At 40.8% G+C, this 22,344-nt stretch overlaps 1 protein-coding gene across 3 annotated transcripts in view; it reads right to left on the reverse strand.

The window, feature by feature from the left end:
- The window catches only part of ino80 (INO80 complex ATPase subunit), a 46,878-nt gene extending 24,865 nt beyond the window's left edge, over positions 1–22,013 (reverse strand). For all 3 annotated transcript variants that reach the window (XM_030128720.1, XM_030128718.1, XM_030128719.1), the window contains exons 1-27: positions 21,829–22,013; positions 20,503–20,566; positions 20,139–20,328; positions 19,868–20,025; positions 18,981–19,048; positions 18,726–18,872; positions 18,491–18,611; positions 18,189–18,394; positions 18,044–18,097; positions 17,689–17,892; positions 17,332–17,536; positions 16,886–16,953; positions 16,587–16,808; positions 15,734–15,814; positions 15,236–15,331; positions 14,415–14,474; positions 14,158–14,300; positions 13,529–13,613; positions 13,299–13,416; positions 12,293–12,378; positions 11,145–11,312; positions 10,832–10,965; positions 10,483–10,550; positions 10,192–10,285; positions 9,767–9,965; positions 7,361–7,501; positions 6,527–6,752 (exon numbers count right to left, since the gene is read on the reverse strand). In XM_030128720.1, coding sequence (XP_029984580.1) covers positions 6,527–6,752; positions 7,361–7,501; positions 9,767–9,965; positions 10,192–10,285; positions 10,483–10,550; positions 10,832–10,965; positions 11,145–11,312; positions 12,293–12,378; positions 13,299–13,416; positions 13,529–13,613; positions 14,158–14,300; positions 14,415–14,474; positions 15,236–15,331; positions 15,734–15,814; positions 16,587–16,808; positions 16,886–16,953; positions 17,332–17,536; positions 17,689–17,892; positions 18,044–18,097; positions 18,189–18,394; positions 18,491–18,611; positions 18,726–18,872; positions 18,981–19,048; positions 19,868–20,025; positions 20,139–20,290 — 3,304 coding nt within the window. In that variant the 5' untranslated portion in view covers positions 20,291–20,328; positions 20,503–20,566; positions 21,829–22,013. The remainder of the gene's footprint in view (positions 1–6,526; positions 6,753–7,360; positions 7,502–9,766; positions 9,966–10,191; positions 10,286–10,482; positions 10,551–10,831; positions 10,966–11,144; positions 11,313–12,292; positions 12,379–13,298; positions 13,417–13,528; positions 13,614–14,157; positions 14,301–14,414; positions 14,475–15,235; positions 15,332–15,733; positions 15,815–16,586; positions 16,809–16,885; positions 16,954–17,331; positions 17,537–17,688; positions 17,893–18,043; positions 18,098–18,188; positions 18,395–18,490; positions 18,612–18,725; positions 18,873–18,980; positions 19,049–19,867; positions 20,026–20,138; positions 20,329–20,502; positions 20,567–21,828) is intronic.
- Positions 22,014–22,344: the final 331 nt, after the last annotated feature.

Consider the following 22,344-nt stretch of genomic DNA (forward strand, 5'->3'; position numbering starts at 1 on the left):
ATGCAATAATCGCATTGCAATGAAAGACACACAGTGGCGTGCAATCAAATGTGGCAAATTAACTCAACCGCAACCTAAAAATGAGCGAGAACACAAAAGAAAACACACTGAAAAGGAGCAGAGCTAGATGCAAAATAGAACAGCGATGTCAGCTGGAATCATAAATATGGATTATTCCGGGTGCAGAAAGGATGATGCTGACGAAAACTGATATTCTGTCAACAGGGCCCCCAACCAGTTTCCCGTAGAATCACCTTAGATGAGTCATCACAGCGCTCATCTGCTTTTGTGTTGAAACCAATGGTACATTTAACTTTAACACAGTGACGTGCAAGTAAACCCTCAGAGTAAAAAGTCATTTTTCTGATTTTATGCTTCTGAGATGCACATCCCTACGCAATCACTGTAGAATGATTACTTCAAACCAAATAGAGATATTAAAGTCATCTGGGGAAAATTCCTGTTTTGTTTTATATTGCAGTGTATTGTTGGGTACTTTCCCACTGGTACTGAAGGTAGACAGACATGAAGGGGATCCTAAGGAGAAACAGTTGCGTGTTCTTTGTGATCTGGGTTTTGTTGGTGATGAATTTTATATAAACATGCATTTTGTACAGTGATTAGTGGAAAACATCCAGTGGAAGAGAAACAATTTGTCTTGGTTGTCTGCAGCTGATGGCTTTTTTTCTTTGAGTTGGCTTTTTCATGTGGAGACTTACATTTTGGCAAGATTTATAGAGGAAGCCTGGCAGGCAGCTGAGACAGAGGACACTGTAGCCAAAATAATGAAACAATTCAGTTGCGTAGATTCAATGATATGAAATGTATTTGAAATTTGTGGAACTGTACATTATGAGTTGGTAGGGGTTGGGCATGAGATGTGCAATGTTCTTCCAATAACAGAAGCTGTATTTCACATACAAGCAAACATAATTAGCAGTTTTGGGTAAAATGTGATTCAGAAAATGTGCAAAATGTAAAAAAGAAAGTTTCTCATCATGCTCTGTCAAGGATATGGACTGCAATAACACCCCACCCCAAAAACACAAGCAAATCCCATGTGGTGTCACACCACTCTGCCGTTGCTATGGATACACATATCAAGCTTCACCACCTGCCCTGCCCCCGTTTCATAGCACCCCCCCCGCCCTCGCCGCCTAAATCCAATCCTGTCTAACAGTGGTACTCAACCAGCCAGCCCTCCCCGTCTCCTCCTGTCCTTACCTCCTGCTGGCAGATTAAGCTACACTCCCCTGTCTCTCCTCTCTCTCCTCTCTCTCCCCCTCTCCACCACATCGACTGTACCCTCCAGCTCCCTCTGCATCTTTCCCTCCTCCACTACTACAAACTCGTCCTCCCCGATTCCATTTCCCCCCTACACCCACCCTTTCGCCCTCCCCCTACTGTCTGTCCCCTGACAGTGTAATCCAATCCCTGTAGGGCCAGAGCCAGGGGCCTGACACGGTCCTGACCCAATTAGAGGCCTGCTGCCAGCTAATTAACCCCGGCCCAGCCCTGGTGCCTGGCGCCTGATACTCCCAAACCAAGTACAGCACTAATTTCATTAATACGCCACTGCAATCTTCTGTCCTGTCCTGTCCTGTACCCCTTCGCCTCAGACGCTGCTGCTAAATCCAAAAGTGGTGCCACCCTCGACGGAGAGGGAAGTGGGCCAGATGCGATCCAACAACAGAGGAGATGGCAAGAAATGAGATGGCAGACTCAAAAGGAAAAAAAAAAAAAAAAACAACAAAAAACCGAGGAGCTGATGAAAGAAGATGGATGGACGGTTATGTGAGAAAGAGAGACAGATGGGGGGCCAGAGAACAGGTCGAATCTGCGATCGAACTGAGAGTCGGCCCCTCACTGTATAATGATACATTACACTGTGCAATCAATAAGTCAATGAGCAACACTTGTTCATCGCTACTGATGATGGAAATATTAGCCTGACACTACTTTACTGCTTCTGCATGTATTGACAAAATCAGACTTAAACTTAATTTCCTCACAGCTATAGGACCAGGAAAGCTAAGAGCCAGATGCCAGCGGGGGGTTTTAGGTGAAACTGAGAGTGAAGCGTTTTACAGTAACATTTTATCTGCTTGTTTGGGGTTGCTGAGGTTTTACAGATGAGACAAATGGGAAAGATATTTCGCTAAAAACCTCTGCGCGACAGTCTTTGAAAGATGGGGTCAGTAAATATTCTCTGCTTCCCCTTAAGTATTACACAAAGACGAGTATTTGTGTTGGTCCTCCAGGAATCGTTAGACATTGGAAGAGACAGATAGTCTGACGAGTGCTGCGAGGTTCGTGGGACAACCTCACCACACCACAGCAGTGAACTCTGTCATTAAGATAGATGATGGACGCTCACCCTTGGCCAGTAGTGACTTGACACACACCACAGATGAAAGCTAGTTGGCGAAGGAATAGAGTGAGCTACATATTACTTGGCTTCCATGGTCAAAGATCTAAGTATAAAAGGTATACTGTGGCTTATGTCTCCCCCTTCAGTCTACTTTGAGATTTTGAGGATCTTAGTATTAGTGAGCACATTAATATCCACAAATATGACAAGGAAGCCAAAACATCTATGCCTTTACACACTTGGCTGGATGGTTTGTTTTTTCTTCGAAGCTGCCCCCCCTTCAAAAAAAGTGCTGAATTGTGCAGACGGCGGTTGGTGCCGGTTTAATGCAGAGTGTGGAGGGGTAGAGGCAGACGGTGATGTGGTGAGGCTGGACGTCTATGTTGTTTTGTGCCCGTCTATCAGGGGCCCGGGGGAAGCTTCCTGCCATTTTGCTGGAGAGCAGAGTTTCTTTGAAGGGACAGGAAGGCAGAACTGCATTTCCCACAGACCGATGTGGTCTGCTGGGCTGGATCTGACTGGGCTCACATAGTCTGATTGATAAACACACATGCATTCAAGTACGGTGATTAAAAAAGAAGCTATGCTTCCACATAAATGCATAGACCTTTGTCCGTGGTCTTATTGTTTCCGTCTTACACGTTCTTTTGTGGGCAATGATGATTCTCACAATAAAGCTAGAAAAAGAGTCCGCTCTATAGTGAGAAGGCCGTCATTTTGTGGACCTTCCTTCTAATTAGAGTAAGTAGCACAGGGGCCACACAGACTGCAATGACGGTTATTTCTGTGCCACTCTGGAATGTTCTGCAAATAATCCTACAGTGAACAGAAAAATGTTTCCTTTCAAAGTGATTTTTTAAAATGACGCAAATTGTCTTTCAGCATGAAATTGAAAATTTGGTGGCCTAACCATAGAAAGGTTCCGGAAAGCGAAGGAGAGGTGACCACAGAACTGTGTGGCAATTTAGCAAACAACATGACTGAAATTTCACTGTAATTATAGTCAAAACCTCTGCTGCTGTCGCGTCTTGGTTGTTCAGGCTGGATAACTACATGGGTGCAATTTCAGGCTGATATTTCCCTGCATGCTGCTTCCTTTCTATGCGATCACCACCAACACTAACAGGTAACAGTAAGGCGCTGCCGTAAACAGATCACAGTGAAACTGTGGACAATTTAAGAGCTGACCATTCACAACAAACACTTGGCGACAAATGATTAAAATGCATCCTCTAGTGTGCCTGAAAGTCCTGTAAAATGTATTGAATTCTTTTAGACAGCACCTTTAAGACAAGAAATGTAAAAAGGAAAGCATTAAGGTATAGGTAAAACAAGAAAATGCACAGAGGAAGACAGGAGTAGACAATAACATAACAATACAAGACACAAAATGAGCACAAAAGGAATATGAAACCAAGTCAAACAAGAATAAAAGCAATATGCAAAAGAGATTAGGAAGTTGTAAAACAAAATAAAGGGAAAAGGGCATAAAAAGAAAGAAACGCTGACATGATAGTAAAGCTTTAAAGGAGTTACTGATTCTGTGAACTACATCTCCTCACAAAGTTTCTAAAGTTGAGAGGCTTTATTGACAAGATATAACGTTTTATGTGCTCATCACTTTAATGCACTAATAAAAATATAATTGCAGTTGCAACAGAAAAAGGAAAGAGGATAAACTATAACTGTAGAATTGGAGACGTTACAGTTAGAGTTAAGGCATCCTTTAGGATGTGTATGCTAGTGCGTGTTAGCTGGTGGTGTGGGATGGGGGGGTGCTTCCACTGGACCATCCCACTGGCTAAAAAATAACAAATCAACTACTGACAACAAGAACATCAAAAACAAAAATAAAGAACACGGAGATATTTGTGCCTCAGTTGTTTTTTCCTCCTCTACAGCCTGATTCCTAATAAGTCCTCTGATTAGATTCCTCCATCGATACCAGTGGGTAGCCGTACTCACGCCATGGCGCTCAAAACAAACAGTTATTCAGCTCTGCCATTTGTTCTAAAGGTGTGGGGCTGGGAGAGCAGAGGAGAGGGAGGGTGGGAAACTTCAGCTGGGCTACTGTACATATCTGGGCCTTGATGTGGCAACAATGTGTTCAGCAGAGGACGGGTGCCGGAGTGTTGGGTCACTTCCTTCCTACTGAGGCTGAGAAAGAAGTGGGAGACCAGACGGACTGAGAGGCTGAAGCTGGACACTGATTTCAGATCAGCGTGTGGTCCTGTTTTTCGGTGGGAGAGACGGGGGAGAAGCTTGTCCTTATTCTGTGTGTGAGCAGAGGTAAAACCGCAGAGCGTGGGAGAGTGTGTAGGGAGAGGTGAGAGACACCTCGGGCCCGTGTGAGAGCTGCACACGTCCCTGAATGGACTCGATGCACCACACACACACATACACACAAATGTACACACAGACCAGCCATCTATTAGTGTTACCTAACTAAGAGCTTGAACAATGACCAGCAGCTAAACTTCCTCGCTTTGTCTGCTCCCGTATAACTTCACAAGAGCTTTCAGACTGTTCTCACACAGACACACAAATACTTGTTTTGTTTCTCACTTTTACACACAAACACACTCATAAGCACATGCATACACAGATGGGTAGAAAGGAAAGAAATGAAGTATTTCAATATTGCACTGTAGCAAAAATGGTATGGGATTGGAAGGATATTGTGATACGTTTGGGGGTGTCATTATTCTTGTAAGAACTCAGGGTTACTAAAGAGTAAAGAAATAGCATCAGTAAATGGAAATAAAATAAAGATTCTCCCATTTTCAGGTCTATCATTGAAAACTTCCATTGTAATACTTTGAAAAACAAATCTACCACTAAAACGTGACAAAAGCTAGTGACAATTTCTCTAAACAACATAAAACTACTTTTTCAAGTGCAAAGCTACACTCAAATCACAACCCAAACTGAACTGCAAAATGAAAATCAAACCTCATGAGAATTTAAAAACTATAAATCTGCTTCATCTGCATAATAATGTATTGGGAGACTTAAGCAAAGTAAGAGAATGAAATAAATATATATCCACTGAGAAACCTGTGTTACTGCATTAAACCAAAACAGAAAAGTCATCATAATCTACAGCTGAGACAGTTAATCAGAAGCGCTGAGGCTGAGGAGGTCATTGACAAGGGAAGTGATGTCTGTAAAACCAATGACCTCTCTCACCCTGGACATCCATCAGTCATCGAAACCCTGGCAGTGAATCAGCTCCAGCGCTGCTCCCGCTGACCCTCAACTGATAAAGTGCGCATGTACGCCCACCTACGCACACAATGTACTCACACCTGAATGGAAATTGTGTGTGTGTGTTTACGTGACTTGAATGACTGCAGCAGCGCGGTCAGATTGTGAGGTCAGCTGTTTAGCAGACAAACAGACCGAAAAAGAGAGGAAGGTGATGTGCCAGGCTGTGCCCTCCTGCCCCTTCGCCGGATTCTCCCATGGGTTTTTTAATTCAACTTTCCCTTCGATTTGTAATTAATTATCCCAGTGACAAGACTGAAACATAAATGGCAAGCAAACCACCAAATGGAATCAAGAAAGTTATGGTTCATTCATTTTTAAGTGTACTTAAACAGTTATTGTTAAAATCACTTGTATTCCTACGTGGACTAGGGGCGTGTGATCTATAGAATTCAACCGTAGCATCTTGCTCTATATCACAAACATGAGGTACATACACACAAAGACAATACTTGTGAAAAGACACTATTATAGATAGACATTATTAATATACCATCAATGATCCAAAGCTAGAGAGTGCTTTCGTGTCTGTTTCTAGGGAGTCTGTCTGATTTAAACATGTTTGGTTGGATTTAAATGTTTTGCTGATACATTTAAAGTCATGATGTCTGACAAGTGTCTCCCAGTGTATATTTATGTGAATATGTCAAGTACCTTGCATGGCTTTGGTTTATAATGATACAATATATTGTATGTATTGCAATTAAGTCAAACATTAAAGAGATTTTTGCTTGTCTTTGTCTCCCAGCACAATTTGGACCACATTTCATTAGATAAATAAGTAATAGTAGCATCAATATTAGCACAACAGCATGATATATGCCCCTTTTTCGTAACAAGACTACTTGATGGCCAACAGGATGTTGGTAAAACACATGCAGTCCTTACCGGGTATCCGAATGAAGGACCATCCATGGCGAGGGTACAGGCCCATTATACCCCCAGGGCATTGTGGGTGGAAGGAATTGGCTCTCGTAGACCAATCAGAGGCAAGTTCAGGAGAGCCGTAGAGGAAGCATTGCTTGAAGACTGTTCCACCTCCGCTTCGTGTCACCCGCCACTCGTACTCGGCACTGCGATCGTCACAATATCGCTCCATGGGAACTGCTGTCACCTAGGAAACCAAAAAAGATGCAGAGGGTTTTCTACTTTTGAAACATGATACTGTGTGATTTTGTGTCACAACTGTGGACTATTAGTACCCTTAAAGATTTCTGTGATGTTCAATGTGAAGGTTTTTGACTGCAAATCGAAAACTATTATATTTCACTGTCTCCACAAAGAGACCTATGTATACTTTCTGTTGAGGGAAACCTCTGAAAAAACGCTTGTTTCACTGAATCAGCAGCTTCTGTATGTTTGTGTATGTATAGGAGGAGGGCAACTGGTGGACAACCACAGCAAGAAGCCCTTTTTTAGAAGCTCTGTTTGTTTTAAATGCAGCTGGAAGCCACTGTGGTCACCCCCACTTCCCAGCCACACACACACAGACAAACGCACATTTCATAGATAAGACCTGGTCATTGTTGCAGGTCTACAAAAGCTGTGTGCACTGAGTTTCCCTCTTCCCTTTCCATGACCACCCAGAGACTTGTCTGTCTCACAAGGGCTATCAAGCACACACACGCACACACACACAGTTCAACTGTCCATACAAAAGAGTGCAATACACCAGTCCTTTCTAGGGCCATTTACTGCTCACAAAAACACACACACACATACCCTGGGCGTGGCGGTGAGAAGGAACTTGGGTGGCAGTGTGGGCTGGCAGGACCGCAGTGTGGAAGTGGCAGAGTTTCGGTTGTGGATCGTCACGTCTGTGTGTCCCATCATGCCCGGTCTGACAGCTGTGAAAACTAGCTCCTGTAATGCATGTAAACACATAAATTATTATACTACTTGGAATTATAGGTGAAATCAACTGAAATTGTTTAGTTCTTGCACTGATTTGTGACAAAGACTGACACTACTATGTTTACTCACTTGAAAACAAACAGCAATTACAAAAAGAAAGAAACAATGCAGAAGTACATAGATGCCCACAGAGGTTATTGAGTGCAGCTGTCATGGTTTCAAAACTGTTCCAGTGGTGCGTTTTATTGGCTTCATGCCTGAAATGTTATGTAAGTAAACACTGGCCAAATACTTAAAATATTATATAAAACGAGCTATTATTACAGCTTATATGATTTGAACAGTGTATATCATAGGATAAACTGTGATCATATAATCTTTTCAGCACAGAATTTTCAGCCAAGACATTCTGTGGATTAAATGTGTACATTTTTAGCAAAGGTTATTGGAAAATATAACCTTTTATGGAGATAACATGAATATTTTAAACATAATACAGTGGTAGGTGTTAAAGAATACTGTATGTGAGGGCTATGTGAATGTTGATGAGTGACAGGGTATAAGTGGTAGATACACAGTGCCATCTAATGGCAGAATTTAAAAAAAAGAAACATAAAATATCACAAAAGCTCAGTGGCCAAATAAGCAATTTGTCAACGACCATGAAACTGATAGGCTATAACATATTGCATGAGTGCAGATACTTGTTATTACACCCAATGTGTGTTCAAAGGTGCTACTAACATTTTTACAAAATAAGATTATGACTGGAATATTAGTGCTCTCGAGTGAAAATGTATTGCCCAAATTGATGATTTGTGGCTCAAGTGGAAGAGATTATTATTCTGTCAATGGAGACTTTGAAAAAGTAGAATTAAAGCAATGTAAAACAGTACTGACAAACTCAGAATTATCAACTTAGTCACATATCACAACCCATATGACATGTTTCATAATGGCATAAGCCACAGGGAGAGCACACTGCCATAGGTTAATCTGAGGAACTGTTGAGGTATTTAGAGTTCCCTCAACAGGAGCAGAAGGAAGGCTGAAAACAACACTGACCACACTGTCAAGTCCACAGCCAGAATGAGCCTTGCAGAGAGTACGAGCACAGTGTGCCAGCTACACGCAGCTTCAAAAGAAAAATGAGGAGTTGAAAGTACTTGGCTACAACAGTGGGAGTGAGTAATTTCTAGAAGCTCAAGTGGGAGTCTGGGGTTCACATGATCATGCAGTACACACATTAACTCTCCAGGTGTCTTTAGGTTTCACTTCAAGTTCTTTTCCCGTTAATATTTCAACTTTTTCTTAAAATTCTGTACTTTTTCATTCCGTAAGCCGCTCTGGGGGGGAACCCAACACGCTGGGCAGCTGCCTGGCTGTGATGAGGCCGGGGGAGGAAGGGGAGGATGGAATTACCCCGACAGCATTTTTCCACCCAACAAGTTAAGTTCGAATTGGGGGAAATGCGATATGCATCTGCCATTGAGTGGATGAACAATCTGACGTGGTTTTATCTTTTTCAGCTATGCATACAGATTATAATCACTTAGTAAGGACTGAGACGAGAAGCAGGGTTTTCAAGATGATTGTAATATTTAATCTGGCAGCTATGATTTTAACTTATTCTCACAAATGATTAGATTTCCAATTTGCCAAATATTACAAAAAAATGAACTAAATATGTGCTGTCTCATTATATCGCTAAATCTAAAGGTTGAGTACATATGGAAGCATTTGAGTTAAGTATGAAAAAACTGAGATTACCCTAATCCTCCTAAAGATGTAATTTACAGATGGATAAGCTACTAAACTGAACCATAAACTGCAAAAGGATCTCCACAATGATGTGATAAGGGTCGCCATGGAGGTCAATTCCTGTTTTTGTAAGGAAATGGTATTTTACTTTTATACCCCTGAAGCTTTCCAAAGCTTTCTTATACATGAGTGACGGCAGAGATGGAGATAAATGTTGGACTGCACAGTCCCTGGAGAGAGATCGAGGGAGGAAAGACAAGGGACGAAAGTGTTGCTGGGTCATAAGGCGATAAAGGGATTAGGTTCCACACTGTATCCCAGAGGAGACAGAGGAAGCCCGGGGCAGAGAGCATTCTGTGTGGCCAAACACTGACTGATGCTCAAGGGAAAATTTCCAAAGAGTCAGCAGCACATGCCTCATCGCTGCTGTTTGACCTATCTTTCACAGCCACATGTGCTGCAGATGGTGATGCAGAGGAATCTTTTACATAGATTTATGTCTGTGTTTCTCACCTGGAAAACTGGGCTGGTGCGTGCGTTTGGGAAGGCGGTAGGTCTGTTTAGCCACAGAATCAAGTCCCTGTGTGATAGACACGTAGTCCTGCTCCCCCCTCCATCTTGGACTTCCCCCTGCTCTGCTGCTTCAAGGCCAAACAGGCGTTGATAGTTGAGCCGATATGCAGCTTTCAGGGACAGAAAAAGTGCTAACCACCTGTGAAGAACAGGGAGAAGAAAAAAGCAATCATAAAAATACAGTGAAATCACTTCTACAAAAAAAAAAAAAAAAAAAAAGAGGACAAAGTTCAGAGATTGATCCAGAGATGTGGCCGCTGGGCATTAAAGTGTTCATCTCAAAGTGTGACTTCACTACACATCGCCCAACTTTATCTCCTAACTTTCAGACACCCACAGATCTAAAGATGAAACCTGAAGCCCACCTGGTTAAGGTGCCTTGCAGCATGAGATTGGACATCTCAGCAGGTGACACATCAATAAAGCGCAGGAAGGAGAAACAGCTTCCTTTATCATCACCTAGAGAAGCAAAAACAGAATGAAAAATGTGAGAACAGCAGGAATAAATACAAGGTAGCAAAAAAAAACAAAAAAAAAAAACAGAAGAAAAAAAACAGATAGGAAACCGAGGCGAATTTGAAGTTTTAAAATCTGATATCTTAGTTCTGTGGTGAACTTTGTGTATATAGGGGATTAAAAAACTGATATGTGCTCACCTTTTCTGTGAAAAAGAGACTGCTGGATGTGATTTGGAGAAAAAGGAGACAGTAGCACTTGAAGTAATCTGAGGAGGATGCAGAGAGAGACACCACAGAATGTGAAGGCAAGAAAGAAAAAGTTTTGAAAATGTGGATGGAAATCTCAAAGCACAGTCCAACCCACACACTACATGTGAACAGCTTAGTCCCAAATGAGTAGACGTCCAGAAACACTACCCTTTAATACAGTCATTAAGAGTGTAGTCTAATCAAAATAAGCAGAATTTTTTTTATTGGAAATGGGGAGAATCTATCCACATCAAGAAGAAGGTGCCCGTTAAGAGGGTATCTCTATGATACAACTTACTTGTTTTTGGCCTGGTTGTCTGAATGTAGGAGGCCGTGACGGTACATGAACTTGGACATGACATAGGGCTTGAGGGACATGTGGAAAGGAGAACGTGTCTCCTGGCGCTCAAACAAGTCAGGGTGGTTACACACCTACAAATACACAGAAAGTCGAGTTAGTGGAATATGCAAAGGAACAATCTTTAGAGAAACTCTGAAATACATACTTCCCTATTTTTAACAATGAAACATTCAAATCAAGTATTAATAATGGAAATGCTGATAACTACAGTCAAAATACGCCAAAAAAAAAACAAAAAAAACATTCCTACCTTCCTGAACTGCATGACCAGGTTCATGAGTGAGGAGGTGGTACTGTGAGCCTGCTGGGCTGTTCCCATCGATGACTGCAGCAGATCCTCAATAGAGATCTTATTCCTCAGAGCTTTATAGAGCAGCCTCTGCCGGGATGTTAGCTGGCAGTAGGTCAGGATCTCAATCTGCAGGCAGACAGCAAACCGAGTGTTTATAAAAAGCCAAATCAGACTTAAAACCCTGGTCTGTACGAGTCAAATAGAGCAAGCGACTGAAATTGTTGACACTAAAAGTTGACATATAACCCTGTATGTACTGTTAGAATACAGATATCCTACTACAATCCCTCATCTGCAAATGATTCAGCAGTGAAAAAGTGTGTTTTCGCTGGCCAATGAGTCAGCATTTTACATTTGTGATGTAATATGTGACTAAAATTGAATTAAAAACACTGATAAACTGCTTCACTTCTGATTCAGCATGACTCTCACGTTTGTCTTAGCGGCGCTCAGAGTTTTCACATGGATTCAACCAAAATAAGCATGAATCAATCATTGCTTCGTGACCCACATCAAAATCACTGGTTTTATCAACTGTCATGTTTTTGACTCCAGTGAGACTCGACAACAACAAACCATAAAAACCGACATGAACCGTGACTGAACTTCAGCTACAATTGGCTTCGGTATGCTGACAAAACAAGAGAAACCAACAACAGTGAAGAAGAAAAGGAAGTGGGCTGGCAGGCCTGTATGTGGGTGCAAAAAGGAAAGTGAAAAAGACAGATGTGGGGGAGTGGTGAACTCTGCCATTCCTCTAACTTTGTGTATCGAGACTCCCACAGCGTATGAATGAGTATGTGTGCGGCGTGTGTGACAGCGAGAGACTCCGAGTCCAACATCTGTCAAGTGGATCTGCCAGCACAAGCATCACTCACAGGCCTGTTACGACACCTTCTGTGTCAGTTGGGCTGTACGGGAAGACAGATGGAGGGAGGGTGCAGGTTTAAGCAGCGGAGGATGGATTTATGGGTACATGGAATTGATGTAAGCAAGTATGCCTACTGGATTTTTTTTTTATATCGAGTGAAACATTTGGAATTCGAAACATTTTATCTGGAAACTGAAGGTGAAATGTGTAGAATAAATATGGTAAATCCATCTACCTTGTCAGAGAGCTCGTTTTCCACATCCTTTTTAATCCTGCGCAGCATGAAGGGCTTTAGGATCATGTGCAGTCTGGAAAGTTGGTCTAAAACACAAACATATGAACTAATTTAAATTTATAAATTTATTTAGCTACAGAACATATGACATGCAGCTGAGATTAGACATAAAAGATCAGAGATACAGAGGTTTTTCTAAAGCAGTGTTTTACCCTGTTATTAAAAATTCTGACCACATTACATTTGTTTTAGAAAATATCTTCATAAACATGAGAAATAAAAACAACTAAAGAGACAAACCACTATTTATGGTGGACATAAGAATGGGTAATATTGAGCATAGCAGACCCAGAGACTGTTATGAACTTACAAAGTTAATTCAAAAGAGTTTATTTCTGTTTTTTAAGTGTATTTTTAGATTGTATTCTTTAGTATTTATTGTTCTTACACTTTTTTTTTTTTTACCTTGTGCTTTAAAATTTCATTGTATTTATCTGCAGTGACAATAAAAGGAATCTATCTAATCTATCTGTATTATTACAATATCAGTACACACATTCATGCTGACCATGATCTACAGCAAAGAAAACACTTCAAAAAGCTCCAAATTATCACTTTATAATTACAAGGGGTGAACAAATGTAAAAAGAATTTATATATCCTTTTCATCTGCCAGTGTTGTTGTTTCAGGTGCATACTCATTACACAAAGCAACAATGGACATGTGCAAATTGGAGTGTGATGTCATTGTTTCCTAAATTTTGCTTTCCCTGTGCATACAAAGCCTCATAAACAAACGAGTAAAACATTTTAGCAATCTAAAATGCTATTTACATGTGAATAAAGGGTCAAAAAGAGAAAAATGTTCATTTTGCTAAAATATTTGTATTAGTCTGAGCAGGATCATAGAATCTGCCAACATCACACAGCTGGAGAAGTAGAAATAACAACTTCTGCTCAGGTTTAAGTGTTCAACTGGCATTCGAGAGCAACCTTTGTTACTCACTCTCATCGATGGCGGACTTATTTTCAGCGTGGCTCTCAATGTCCTTGGAGAACCACTCGTTAAACTCTTCATGGGAATCAAACAACGTAGGCATGATGAAGTGGAGCAGGGCCCACAGCTGAGAGGCAGGAATAACATACTGTTGTCAACAGTTCTGGCTTACACAAAATAACACACGAGTCGTACCACACAAATACAAACACTGGTGCACACACACACACACAGCTCACCTCAGCCATTGTGTTCTGAATGGGAGTCCCAGTGAGTAACAGCCTGTTTCGACACTGGAACTGCAGGAGGATTTTCCATCGAACGCTGAAAACACACACGAAGAAGAGGTGTGGTGTGTACATAGGGTACCAACTACATGACTTTAACATGTATACTGTATATAATAACTTATCCTAATTACACTACTTAATCAAACTGTCAGTACAGTGTGTATTCGTGTTTATGTTTCTCATTTCAAGACTGAAGCACATTTTCAGACCGTGGAAAGATTTGGAGCATATGTTTCATCTGACTTTTACACAACCTGTATTTGGACATATGACAGGAGAAGGCAGGTGTAAATAATTAAATTAATGATTTCATTTTTTAAAGGCTTCGGTTTCAGTTACAGGGAAAGAAAAAGGCAATTATCAATTTAGAGGGTGATGAAAACTTTGCAAAACTGTCAGTTTGGTAGATTCCATTAAGAGTGAATGGGTTTGAAATATGCAATAACATTCTCATGGCACTGCAAAATCCATCAACAGTGCAGTTTGTCATTGACATGTTTTCAGATGCTTTTCACAGAAACTCTGCCATATATACATTGGAAGTGCACGTTTAAAGGTCAGCGACGTTAATGTTGTACCTGGTGCTGCTTTTCAGTGCCTGGGCTTCATCCAGAACCATATATTGCCACTTCACCCTCTGGAAGTACTTGACGTCCTGGACCACCAGCTGGTAACTGGTGATCACCACGTGGAATGGTGCATTTTGTGTGTAAAGGGTTTTCTAAACACGAATAAAGAAAAAGAGAAAATTAGTTACAGCAGAAGAACACAAAATAATCTCAACATGCAATGAATTGTTTTAACAGATCTTATCATCATTTCGTCTCTTACTTACCTGACTCCAGAACTTCCGAATCACCTTGCGATCATGAGGATTACCCCAGTATGGCAGGACCTGATGGACAGGACAATAAAAGGCTGTGAGCCAAAATAATCACGTCCGTGGTTCAAACTAAACTGTTCACAAACACTGATATTCGCAATAAACAAGTTAACAAAAAGAGTGATGCTGGAATGGAAATACTTAGGCATAACATCATGTTTGAAACGTTACTCACTTCTTGAATTGTTGATGTAGAATGTGAAAAGATTTACACATCATTACATCACTCACCACACACTGATATTCCATTGTTTTCAGTCAGTCTTGTTTTAAGTGTTCAGGAAGCTTATCTTCAAATTGTGTAATAGGGTCTTTTCACACCTCATTAGCAAAATATACTGGAAATGATTTATTTCAAAACTAGCTGAGAAAATGGCCATAGTTGAGTGTTGAGAACCACAGAGATCTTCATATTGATGTGTATGTGTACACAAGTGTAGCCCACACACTGATGTACTTGATAGATCGCTGTTAGCTTACAAGACGGCTGGTTAAGACTCATTTTTAAGTGCAGCTGGTCAACAGAACACTGCAGTCGTGAGTTAACAGGTACATGCTACAATACTGCCCTCTAATGAACAGCTGTAGATACTGTATGTTTGCGTCTCTGAGTACTGTATCATAGACATCAGTAGTATTTCTCACAGAAGCAACACAGCTTTGCAAGCAGCCTAAAGAGAAGAAAAATGTAAGAGGATGCCAAATTTTCTGCAGACATATTCCCACAGATGTTTCCGTTGGCATGCTCTCTCAGTGGCGTCACAGATTCTCACCTTGAATTTGGGGACAAAGCGGGTGAACTCCTGATGCCAGTTGTTGAGTGTGGAAGCGGGAGAGATGATTAGGAATGGACCCCAGATGTTGTCTCTCTGCAGGAACAGAAAAGAGAATACACTGTCAGTCGCCACAACAGGTGTTCTTTCTACAGACAGATGTGTGACCACCCGATAACAGGAAGCCTGATGTGCACATTCCTGCCGATGACAAGCCAAAACTGTTTCACTGAATTCCATCTTGTCTCCCTTGGAAGTTGTGACACCAAAACATCTACCTCATCAGGTGTTCATGGCCATAAAAGTTGTAAACTCATTCAATCAAATATTCCAACAGCTGCAAATACCACAGCCAGAACCTAGGGACTCTTTAAAGCATGCAGGTGCACAAATATATGGATTTTTACATGTGTTTACGAGTCACTAACAATAGAGACAATTGAATGTTCCACAAAGCTCTTGCAAGTGTGAGAAAAATTAACTGTTGCTTTATCTCACTTCTGCTAAATGGGCCAGCAGGGCGATACTCTGAACCGTCTTCCCCAGTCCCATCTCATCAGCCAGGATTCCATTGATTCCCTGTGGAAAACAGCACAGAGCTCATTATTATAATAATATGTAATCAAGTAAACATGACATACAAAACAACCAACGTAGCTGTGAAATCTTAGAAACTTCAGAATGTGTCCATGTTCTAAGGCCCAGTTTGTAACTACTTATCGACCCAAAAAAACTCATTACAGTTTATTGGATTTTTGAGTGCAAAGCTCAACACTATCCACGTAAAATGCTACAGTATCCTGGCAAATCTACAAACTGGTTTGCCTAAGCTGACAAGTGGTAAAAAATAATCAAACATGCATTTTTTTTCTGGGGATGGTAATAGAACTAGATGGGGAGTAAACTATATTGCTTCTTTTTCATTCCTGTTACAAGATGCGTGTACAGAATGAATGTAAATTTACTTGTCTAGAACAACAAAGTGCAATGGGCTTCAAATCTTTTATTTTCAACAAGCTCCCTTGTTATGCAATGGTCTCAAGCCAGATCATGTCACTCTAGTACTGACCATGTGAGATGTACAAAGCACTAAGAGAAACTATTTTAGCTTTGTGACTGCACAATCAATGTAATTTTCCCCCAAAACACATTAAAACCAAGACTTGACGATAATGCAACAGTAACACTAACTTCATAATTCAATCAACTTTAACACCAATCAAAGGAGAATTTAATATATTTTAAGATTTTTGTATTTTAACCTTTTTTGGGGTATGTAAAGGACCCACAGAAACCCTAATTAAACTCTTCAAGCAACTACAGTTCTGGCCACAGTGCGACACAAACGTACCTGTTCATAGAGGTTGGCCAGCCAGTTCATGCCCTTCAGTTGGTAACCCTTCAGTTTGCCGCTGAAGATCGTGGGCTGAGGAATGTCTTCACCTGCCTGGATGGATGGGTTGGACAGGCTATAGCTCTCTCCGAACCCAGAGGTGGGAACTAAGGAAAGCCCACCAGCTGCATGCAATGATGCACTACGACTGTCCTTTGCCTCTTCATCAAACATTCGCGTCTAAAGTGAGAGGGTTTGTGGTTAGCACAGAAGCCGTTTACAATGAAAAAACACTGTGTGTGCATACATCAACTTACCCTATCTTGGTGAATCTGGTAAGCCTCTTTAGCATTCCTGAGGGCTTGGGACTTGTAGTATTCACTATCTGAAATTGCATACAGTCAGTCAGTGCACAAAAACACTAAACTTGGAAAACTTTTCCCATATACAAAACCAATACAATAGCATTTTTCCTAATTATCAGCACACAATGAAATGTGAGGTGTCATAATTAACAACCACTCAACTGATAGAAGCAGTGGGTCATTGATCACCTTCATATTTTAAGTAGTAATAATAATAATAATAATAATAATAATAATAATAATAATAATAATAATGCGGTGAAGAAAACAGAGATCAAGAGGCAGTGAACTGTGACACTTAGAGTACAGTTTGCTAACAGACATAAAGACATACAAATTTAATGTAAAAACAGACAAATATCACCAATGAATCTTAAACTTGAGTGAGCTGTTCATACCATAATCCTCTTGTCCCATATTGACCATGACACCTCCTCCAATATCAATTTGTCTCTGGGCACCAGTGTCCTCAAGCTTTCTAAGAATTTCCTCCTGCGCTGCATCTCCACCTGGGCCCCCCACGCTGGCTTTACCACTCATGAAATGAGCATATAGCTCTGTCTGGGTGATGAGGAAATTCAGTTTACGCTGCTGACGCTTAGCCTGTGAGAGACAGTGGAATATTACATCATCACTCAAGCTGATCAAAATGTAATATATATCCCATATTACTGGAAGGTATCATTTGTGATGTATTCTCAACAGTTATGAAAATGTAAATTGAAAAAGTCTGATCAAGTCAACTGAAGTACTACCTCTCTCATTTCCTCATCAAGTTTACGTTGCTCCAGGGCCTCCTTCTCTGCTCTCTTCCTGTGCTCTTTTTCCACTTTGTCATATTTTTTCCAATAAAGCATCATCTCCTTTGTGAGTCGTCGTGCCCGGGGTAGTGTCTCCTTACAGTTCTTCTGGGCCTGAATAGCAGCACGCCGAACCTCTCGCATGCACTGATGAGCCAGCTGAGCAAAGGACAAAAAAAAAACAACAGGATAAATTAAATCATGGAATGTACAGAAATGTAGCTGTGCTAATTACTATTTGACAGTGTTTCAGGATACAGCTTTTAAAAGCTTAAATGATGACAAAAGATGGTAAACATATGTGACTTACCTTTTTAGCATTTGTCAACACCAGATTTTTAGCAGAGGTTTTCTGCTTAAAAGTCTGCAAAACAGAAACAAAAAGCATTCAATCTGAGCATTCCATAAAAATGTGTGACCATTAATCTTAAACCATTCATTATCATCATACAAACCTTAGGAATCTCTTTTTTAGCAATAGTAAGCCAGACTTTGCGTCGTCGTGCATTCAACTGTTCAATAGTCAAATGTTTTTTCTTCACCACAGGCAGTGGAGCATCATGGGAGAACTTAGCAAAGATCTTGGTGACATAAGGTCTTCCCTCATCCAGAAACTCTCCCTCTCCCCGCTTCTTCTTTTTCTTCACCTTCTTCAGTTTGGCTAAAAAGAGAAAAGTAAATCCATTAAAATGATTAATTTAAAACATACTCATCTTCTTCCAGTTATGGTCATATTCATTTGCTTTCTGGTGTTTACCCTTGAATTTCTTCTCATCTTTGATTTTCTTCTTCTTTGGGCCCAGTAGGTGGCGCTGTTGCTCATAGAACGGGTCATGAGTGGATAGGAGTCCAGTGCTGTAGTACTGATACTGATGAAGCTACAAAGAAGAGGTAAGAAGGGAAGAATGAAGGACATCACAAGAGTGAATCCCAATGTAAATTTATGTACAGTTATTACTATAAAATGTGTTTTTGTGTGTGTGCATTTGTACCTCATTATCAGAGTGGAACTTGCTCTGATGCTGTCTGGTGTAACGGTGTAACCTCAGCATGTCATGCAACTCCTCCCGAGACAAGATGAAGTCAGAATCATCTGAGTCTGTGTCAGAGTCTGTGGTGTCATCACTTAATAGGATACTCTACAGGAGACGAACGAGGAATAGAACTAAAACAAACTGACAGCAGAGATAAATCCAAGGAACAAGGTAGATGGAACAGTGGAACACTGGAGTGTGTCTGGAAAATACCTTCAGCCATTTCCTATTTTTCTTCAACTTGGTGAAATTGTAGAGGCTCGTTTTATCTGCCTTTTGGTCTGTAAAGATAAAATGAAAAGAAAGAATGATATAGACCAATTAAAAAAGTATTTGTGTATGAGCTAGTGCTGAACAATAAACTGCATTTTCATCATCACTGAAATATGAAAATGCATGATAAACACAATACAAAAGATGACCTGGGATGCAATAAATAACAAAATTATTTTTCATTCTTTCTTCTTTTACTTTTAAACATACTCGGCACTGTATTTAGTCAGATAAAGCCTAAAGCAACTGTAGGATAGAAATCTTGTCATCACCACTGTAAAGGAAAATTTATATTACTCCAAGTGTTAGTACTTCATCTTAGTGTTATAGAACTACTACGCCTATGTTGAAGTACTCACATATGGAGTAATATAAATTTTCCATTACACCACTAAACTACAACTTGTGATAGGTAGAAAACACATCTTGTCTTTGAAGTCTACCTCTTTTTTGTCCAAGTTATTCACAGCCATTTATACTCTGCATTTATTTATTTATTGAGTGTTGATGTGGTATGGCTGTGCTTGTGGAGCGGTGACCGCATTTTGTATTCTGAATTTCCCCTAGGGGATTAATAAAGTAAATCTATCCATCTATCTACAAACTAAACATGTCATTGTCACAATAATGAACACATTACAGAGTTCATGCAGACCTAGTGTTAACTATATTTTCCATGACACGGTTACTGACAGCATTTAGAAGATGACTAAATGTAATATGTATGGAATAAAAAAGTATTTCTGGAGGACATGTCAAATATGTCAGCATTAAGGCCTACCTATATCAGTGGGATGAAGCATAATGGACCAATGGATGTATCTCACCTTTACTTTGTAGCAGGACTCCGTTGAGGGGCTTACCCTCTGCCAACACATCCCCCTGCTCACACGACTCACTTTTTACTGTCAATGCTGTATGTTGATTGGAGGAATCCAGGGACAGCCCTGTCCCCAGTGCACAATCACTGTCATCACTATCATCACTGGAATATGAAAAAATAAAACACAGCTCTGACACCATCCCATATATGCATTCTTTTAAGCTGACAATGGATACATATCCTATACCTGAATGAGGAACATATTTAAGTTGTACCTGGTTATGTCTTTATTGAAGATGTTAGCTGTTTGTCGCAAGAAGCTGTCTAGCTTCAGGGACCTTTCTAGGCGCTGCAGGTAGAGAGGTTTGGCCAGGCCAGAGCTCCCTGATGACCCAACCTCCAGCCGGCCACCCTGCCCTGACGCCATATGGCACAGACACCTCTACCCCGCAGGTTAGCAACTTACTGATTGGTAAAAGTAGAAAGGTGAGAAGGTTAGGCTTAGTTAAAATTGGGCCACGTAGATGTTCAAACAGCCTAGAAGTTTAAATTGTTGATGAGATACCCCAAGTATCTGGCTGCTGTGTGTATTAGGAGGAACACTACAATTCATTGTGCACAGTAGAACAGTGGACGTACCTTCTCAGAATGGGATGTCATTATCCTTGGCCCAAGACTACCACTGACACAAAGGTGAATTACTCTAGAAAAGAAGATGCCCACAGTGACAAACTGATATACAAACAATGACCTAGTATTTTTTTTTTTTTTTTGGTGTCATGAGTTTTTCCACGTCATGGTCCATTTATTGATGGTTTCATCTTTATTATTGACTTAAATGTACGTGATCTGGTTTATGTTGGTACTTATTTTATTAATACACTATTTCAAATTTACTAAATAGCTCTGTCTCGAGTGTATTTTTTCTCAGTTCCCTCTCTATATGTGAAAACATAGCGTTATGGCATCATACTTCTAAACATATGTATGCATGTAATTGTAAGTGTTTATATAAGCGGCGACCTGAATATATGTAGATGGTGGGATTTAAGCACTATTGCTAAATATGTAATCTGATTAAGTATAAATACAATAGCCGAACCATTTTATTTAGTGGCTCGTATGTGATTATTTTGATAGTGTCAAGACAGTAGCTAAACTTCTATCAGTTGTCCTTGGTAATTAATAATAACCAACTGATTTATTTTGGTTAGCGATTCCACACATGGGAGAGGGTAACAAGGAGCAAGAGTTTACGTCTTGGAAAATTAAAAAAAAAAAATCGTTTTTATGGGATCATAATCACGTTTCACTTCCATCGTATGGTGAAGATTGGCTAGCTAGCATATCGAAGCTAGCAGCAGCCGCTAACGCTAACCTTGATTCAAACGTTTAGCTGTAGCATGGGAAGCTAACGACCGTTAGCCGCTGTACTGTGTACATTGCTAGCACTGTCTCAGATCAAGGATAGAAAAGGGTCAAGGTGCGGGTATGCACACAATGACAGCTTACTGATTTATGTACGAAAAGATAACATTTCAACTACCGATATAAGTTGTTTTCCTACACAACAAGCCTGTGTTTTGGAAGTACTATCCGCTGGCTATCTTGCCTAATGTAGCTTTTCATCAATAACGTTAGCTTATCAATTACTGAGGCGTTTTGACACAGACGTCCTCTCGCACCATTAATATGAAGTATTCAAATCGGCTCTGTCTCTTTAAGGCCACCACCTCCCAGCCTAAACAATGTATTAAGATATGATTTTGGATAAATAGCAGTGCTTTAGCTGGTTAGTCGCGACAGCAAGGCCCTCCGCCCGCGCCTCTCGTATTCACGCCGCAGATACGAGCGGGGACTCGGTTGCCTGGTGAACGAATGATCCCCATGTTTTAATTCTTTCTCCCTCCCGGCCATCTTCCCCCATTGCTCCTTCGCCATAACAACCACTACGGAGTCTCTCACCTCGACCCCGTGTCCCCCTTTTCGTCTCTCTCGTCGCTGCTGCCGACTCTCGGTTCTCTGACTCCAAAATGGCGGTTTGGGGCGCCGAGCGAGTCTGTGAGCTTTGAGTCGGCAGCAACAGCAGAGAGGCGGCCACTTTCTGTTACTGAGAGAGCAGAGACACGACGCCATGGCGAGGTTACAGCAAGGAGCAGGCCGGTTAATCAATCCCAGATACACACACACTCGTCCGTGTTGTCTCTGGTGAGCAAACTCGGGTAAAATTCCAACATATTGATCTCATTAGTGCGATAAGCAATATTTTTGTAACATATACCCAAGAGAGACACGTATGGAGAATGATTATAAATCTATCGATATATTTCCGATCTCGATTATTAGTGTCTGCTCACTGCGAAGATTACCGAGCTACGTCTGACGTCATCCGAAGGGAACTCCGTTTAGGGTAGTGAGGCAGGACAGGAGAAAATGTGACTATAATAAAGAATATTTTCATTTAAAGAGATGGGTGTCAAT

Source organism: Sphaeramia orbicularis, chromosome 24, assembly GCF_902148855.1.
Source record: "Sphaeramia orbicularis chromosome 24, fSphaOr1.1, whole genome shotgun sequence".
Taxonomy (NCBI): Eukaryota; Metazoa; Chordata; class Actinopteri; order Kurtiformes; family Apogonidae; genus Sphaeramia; species Sphaeramia orbicularis.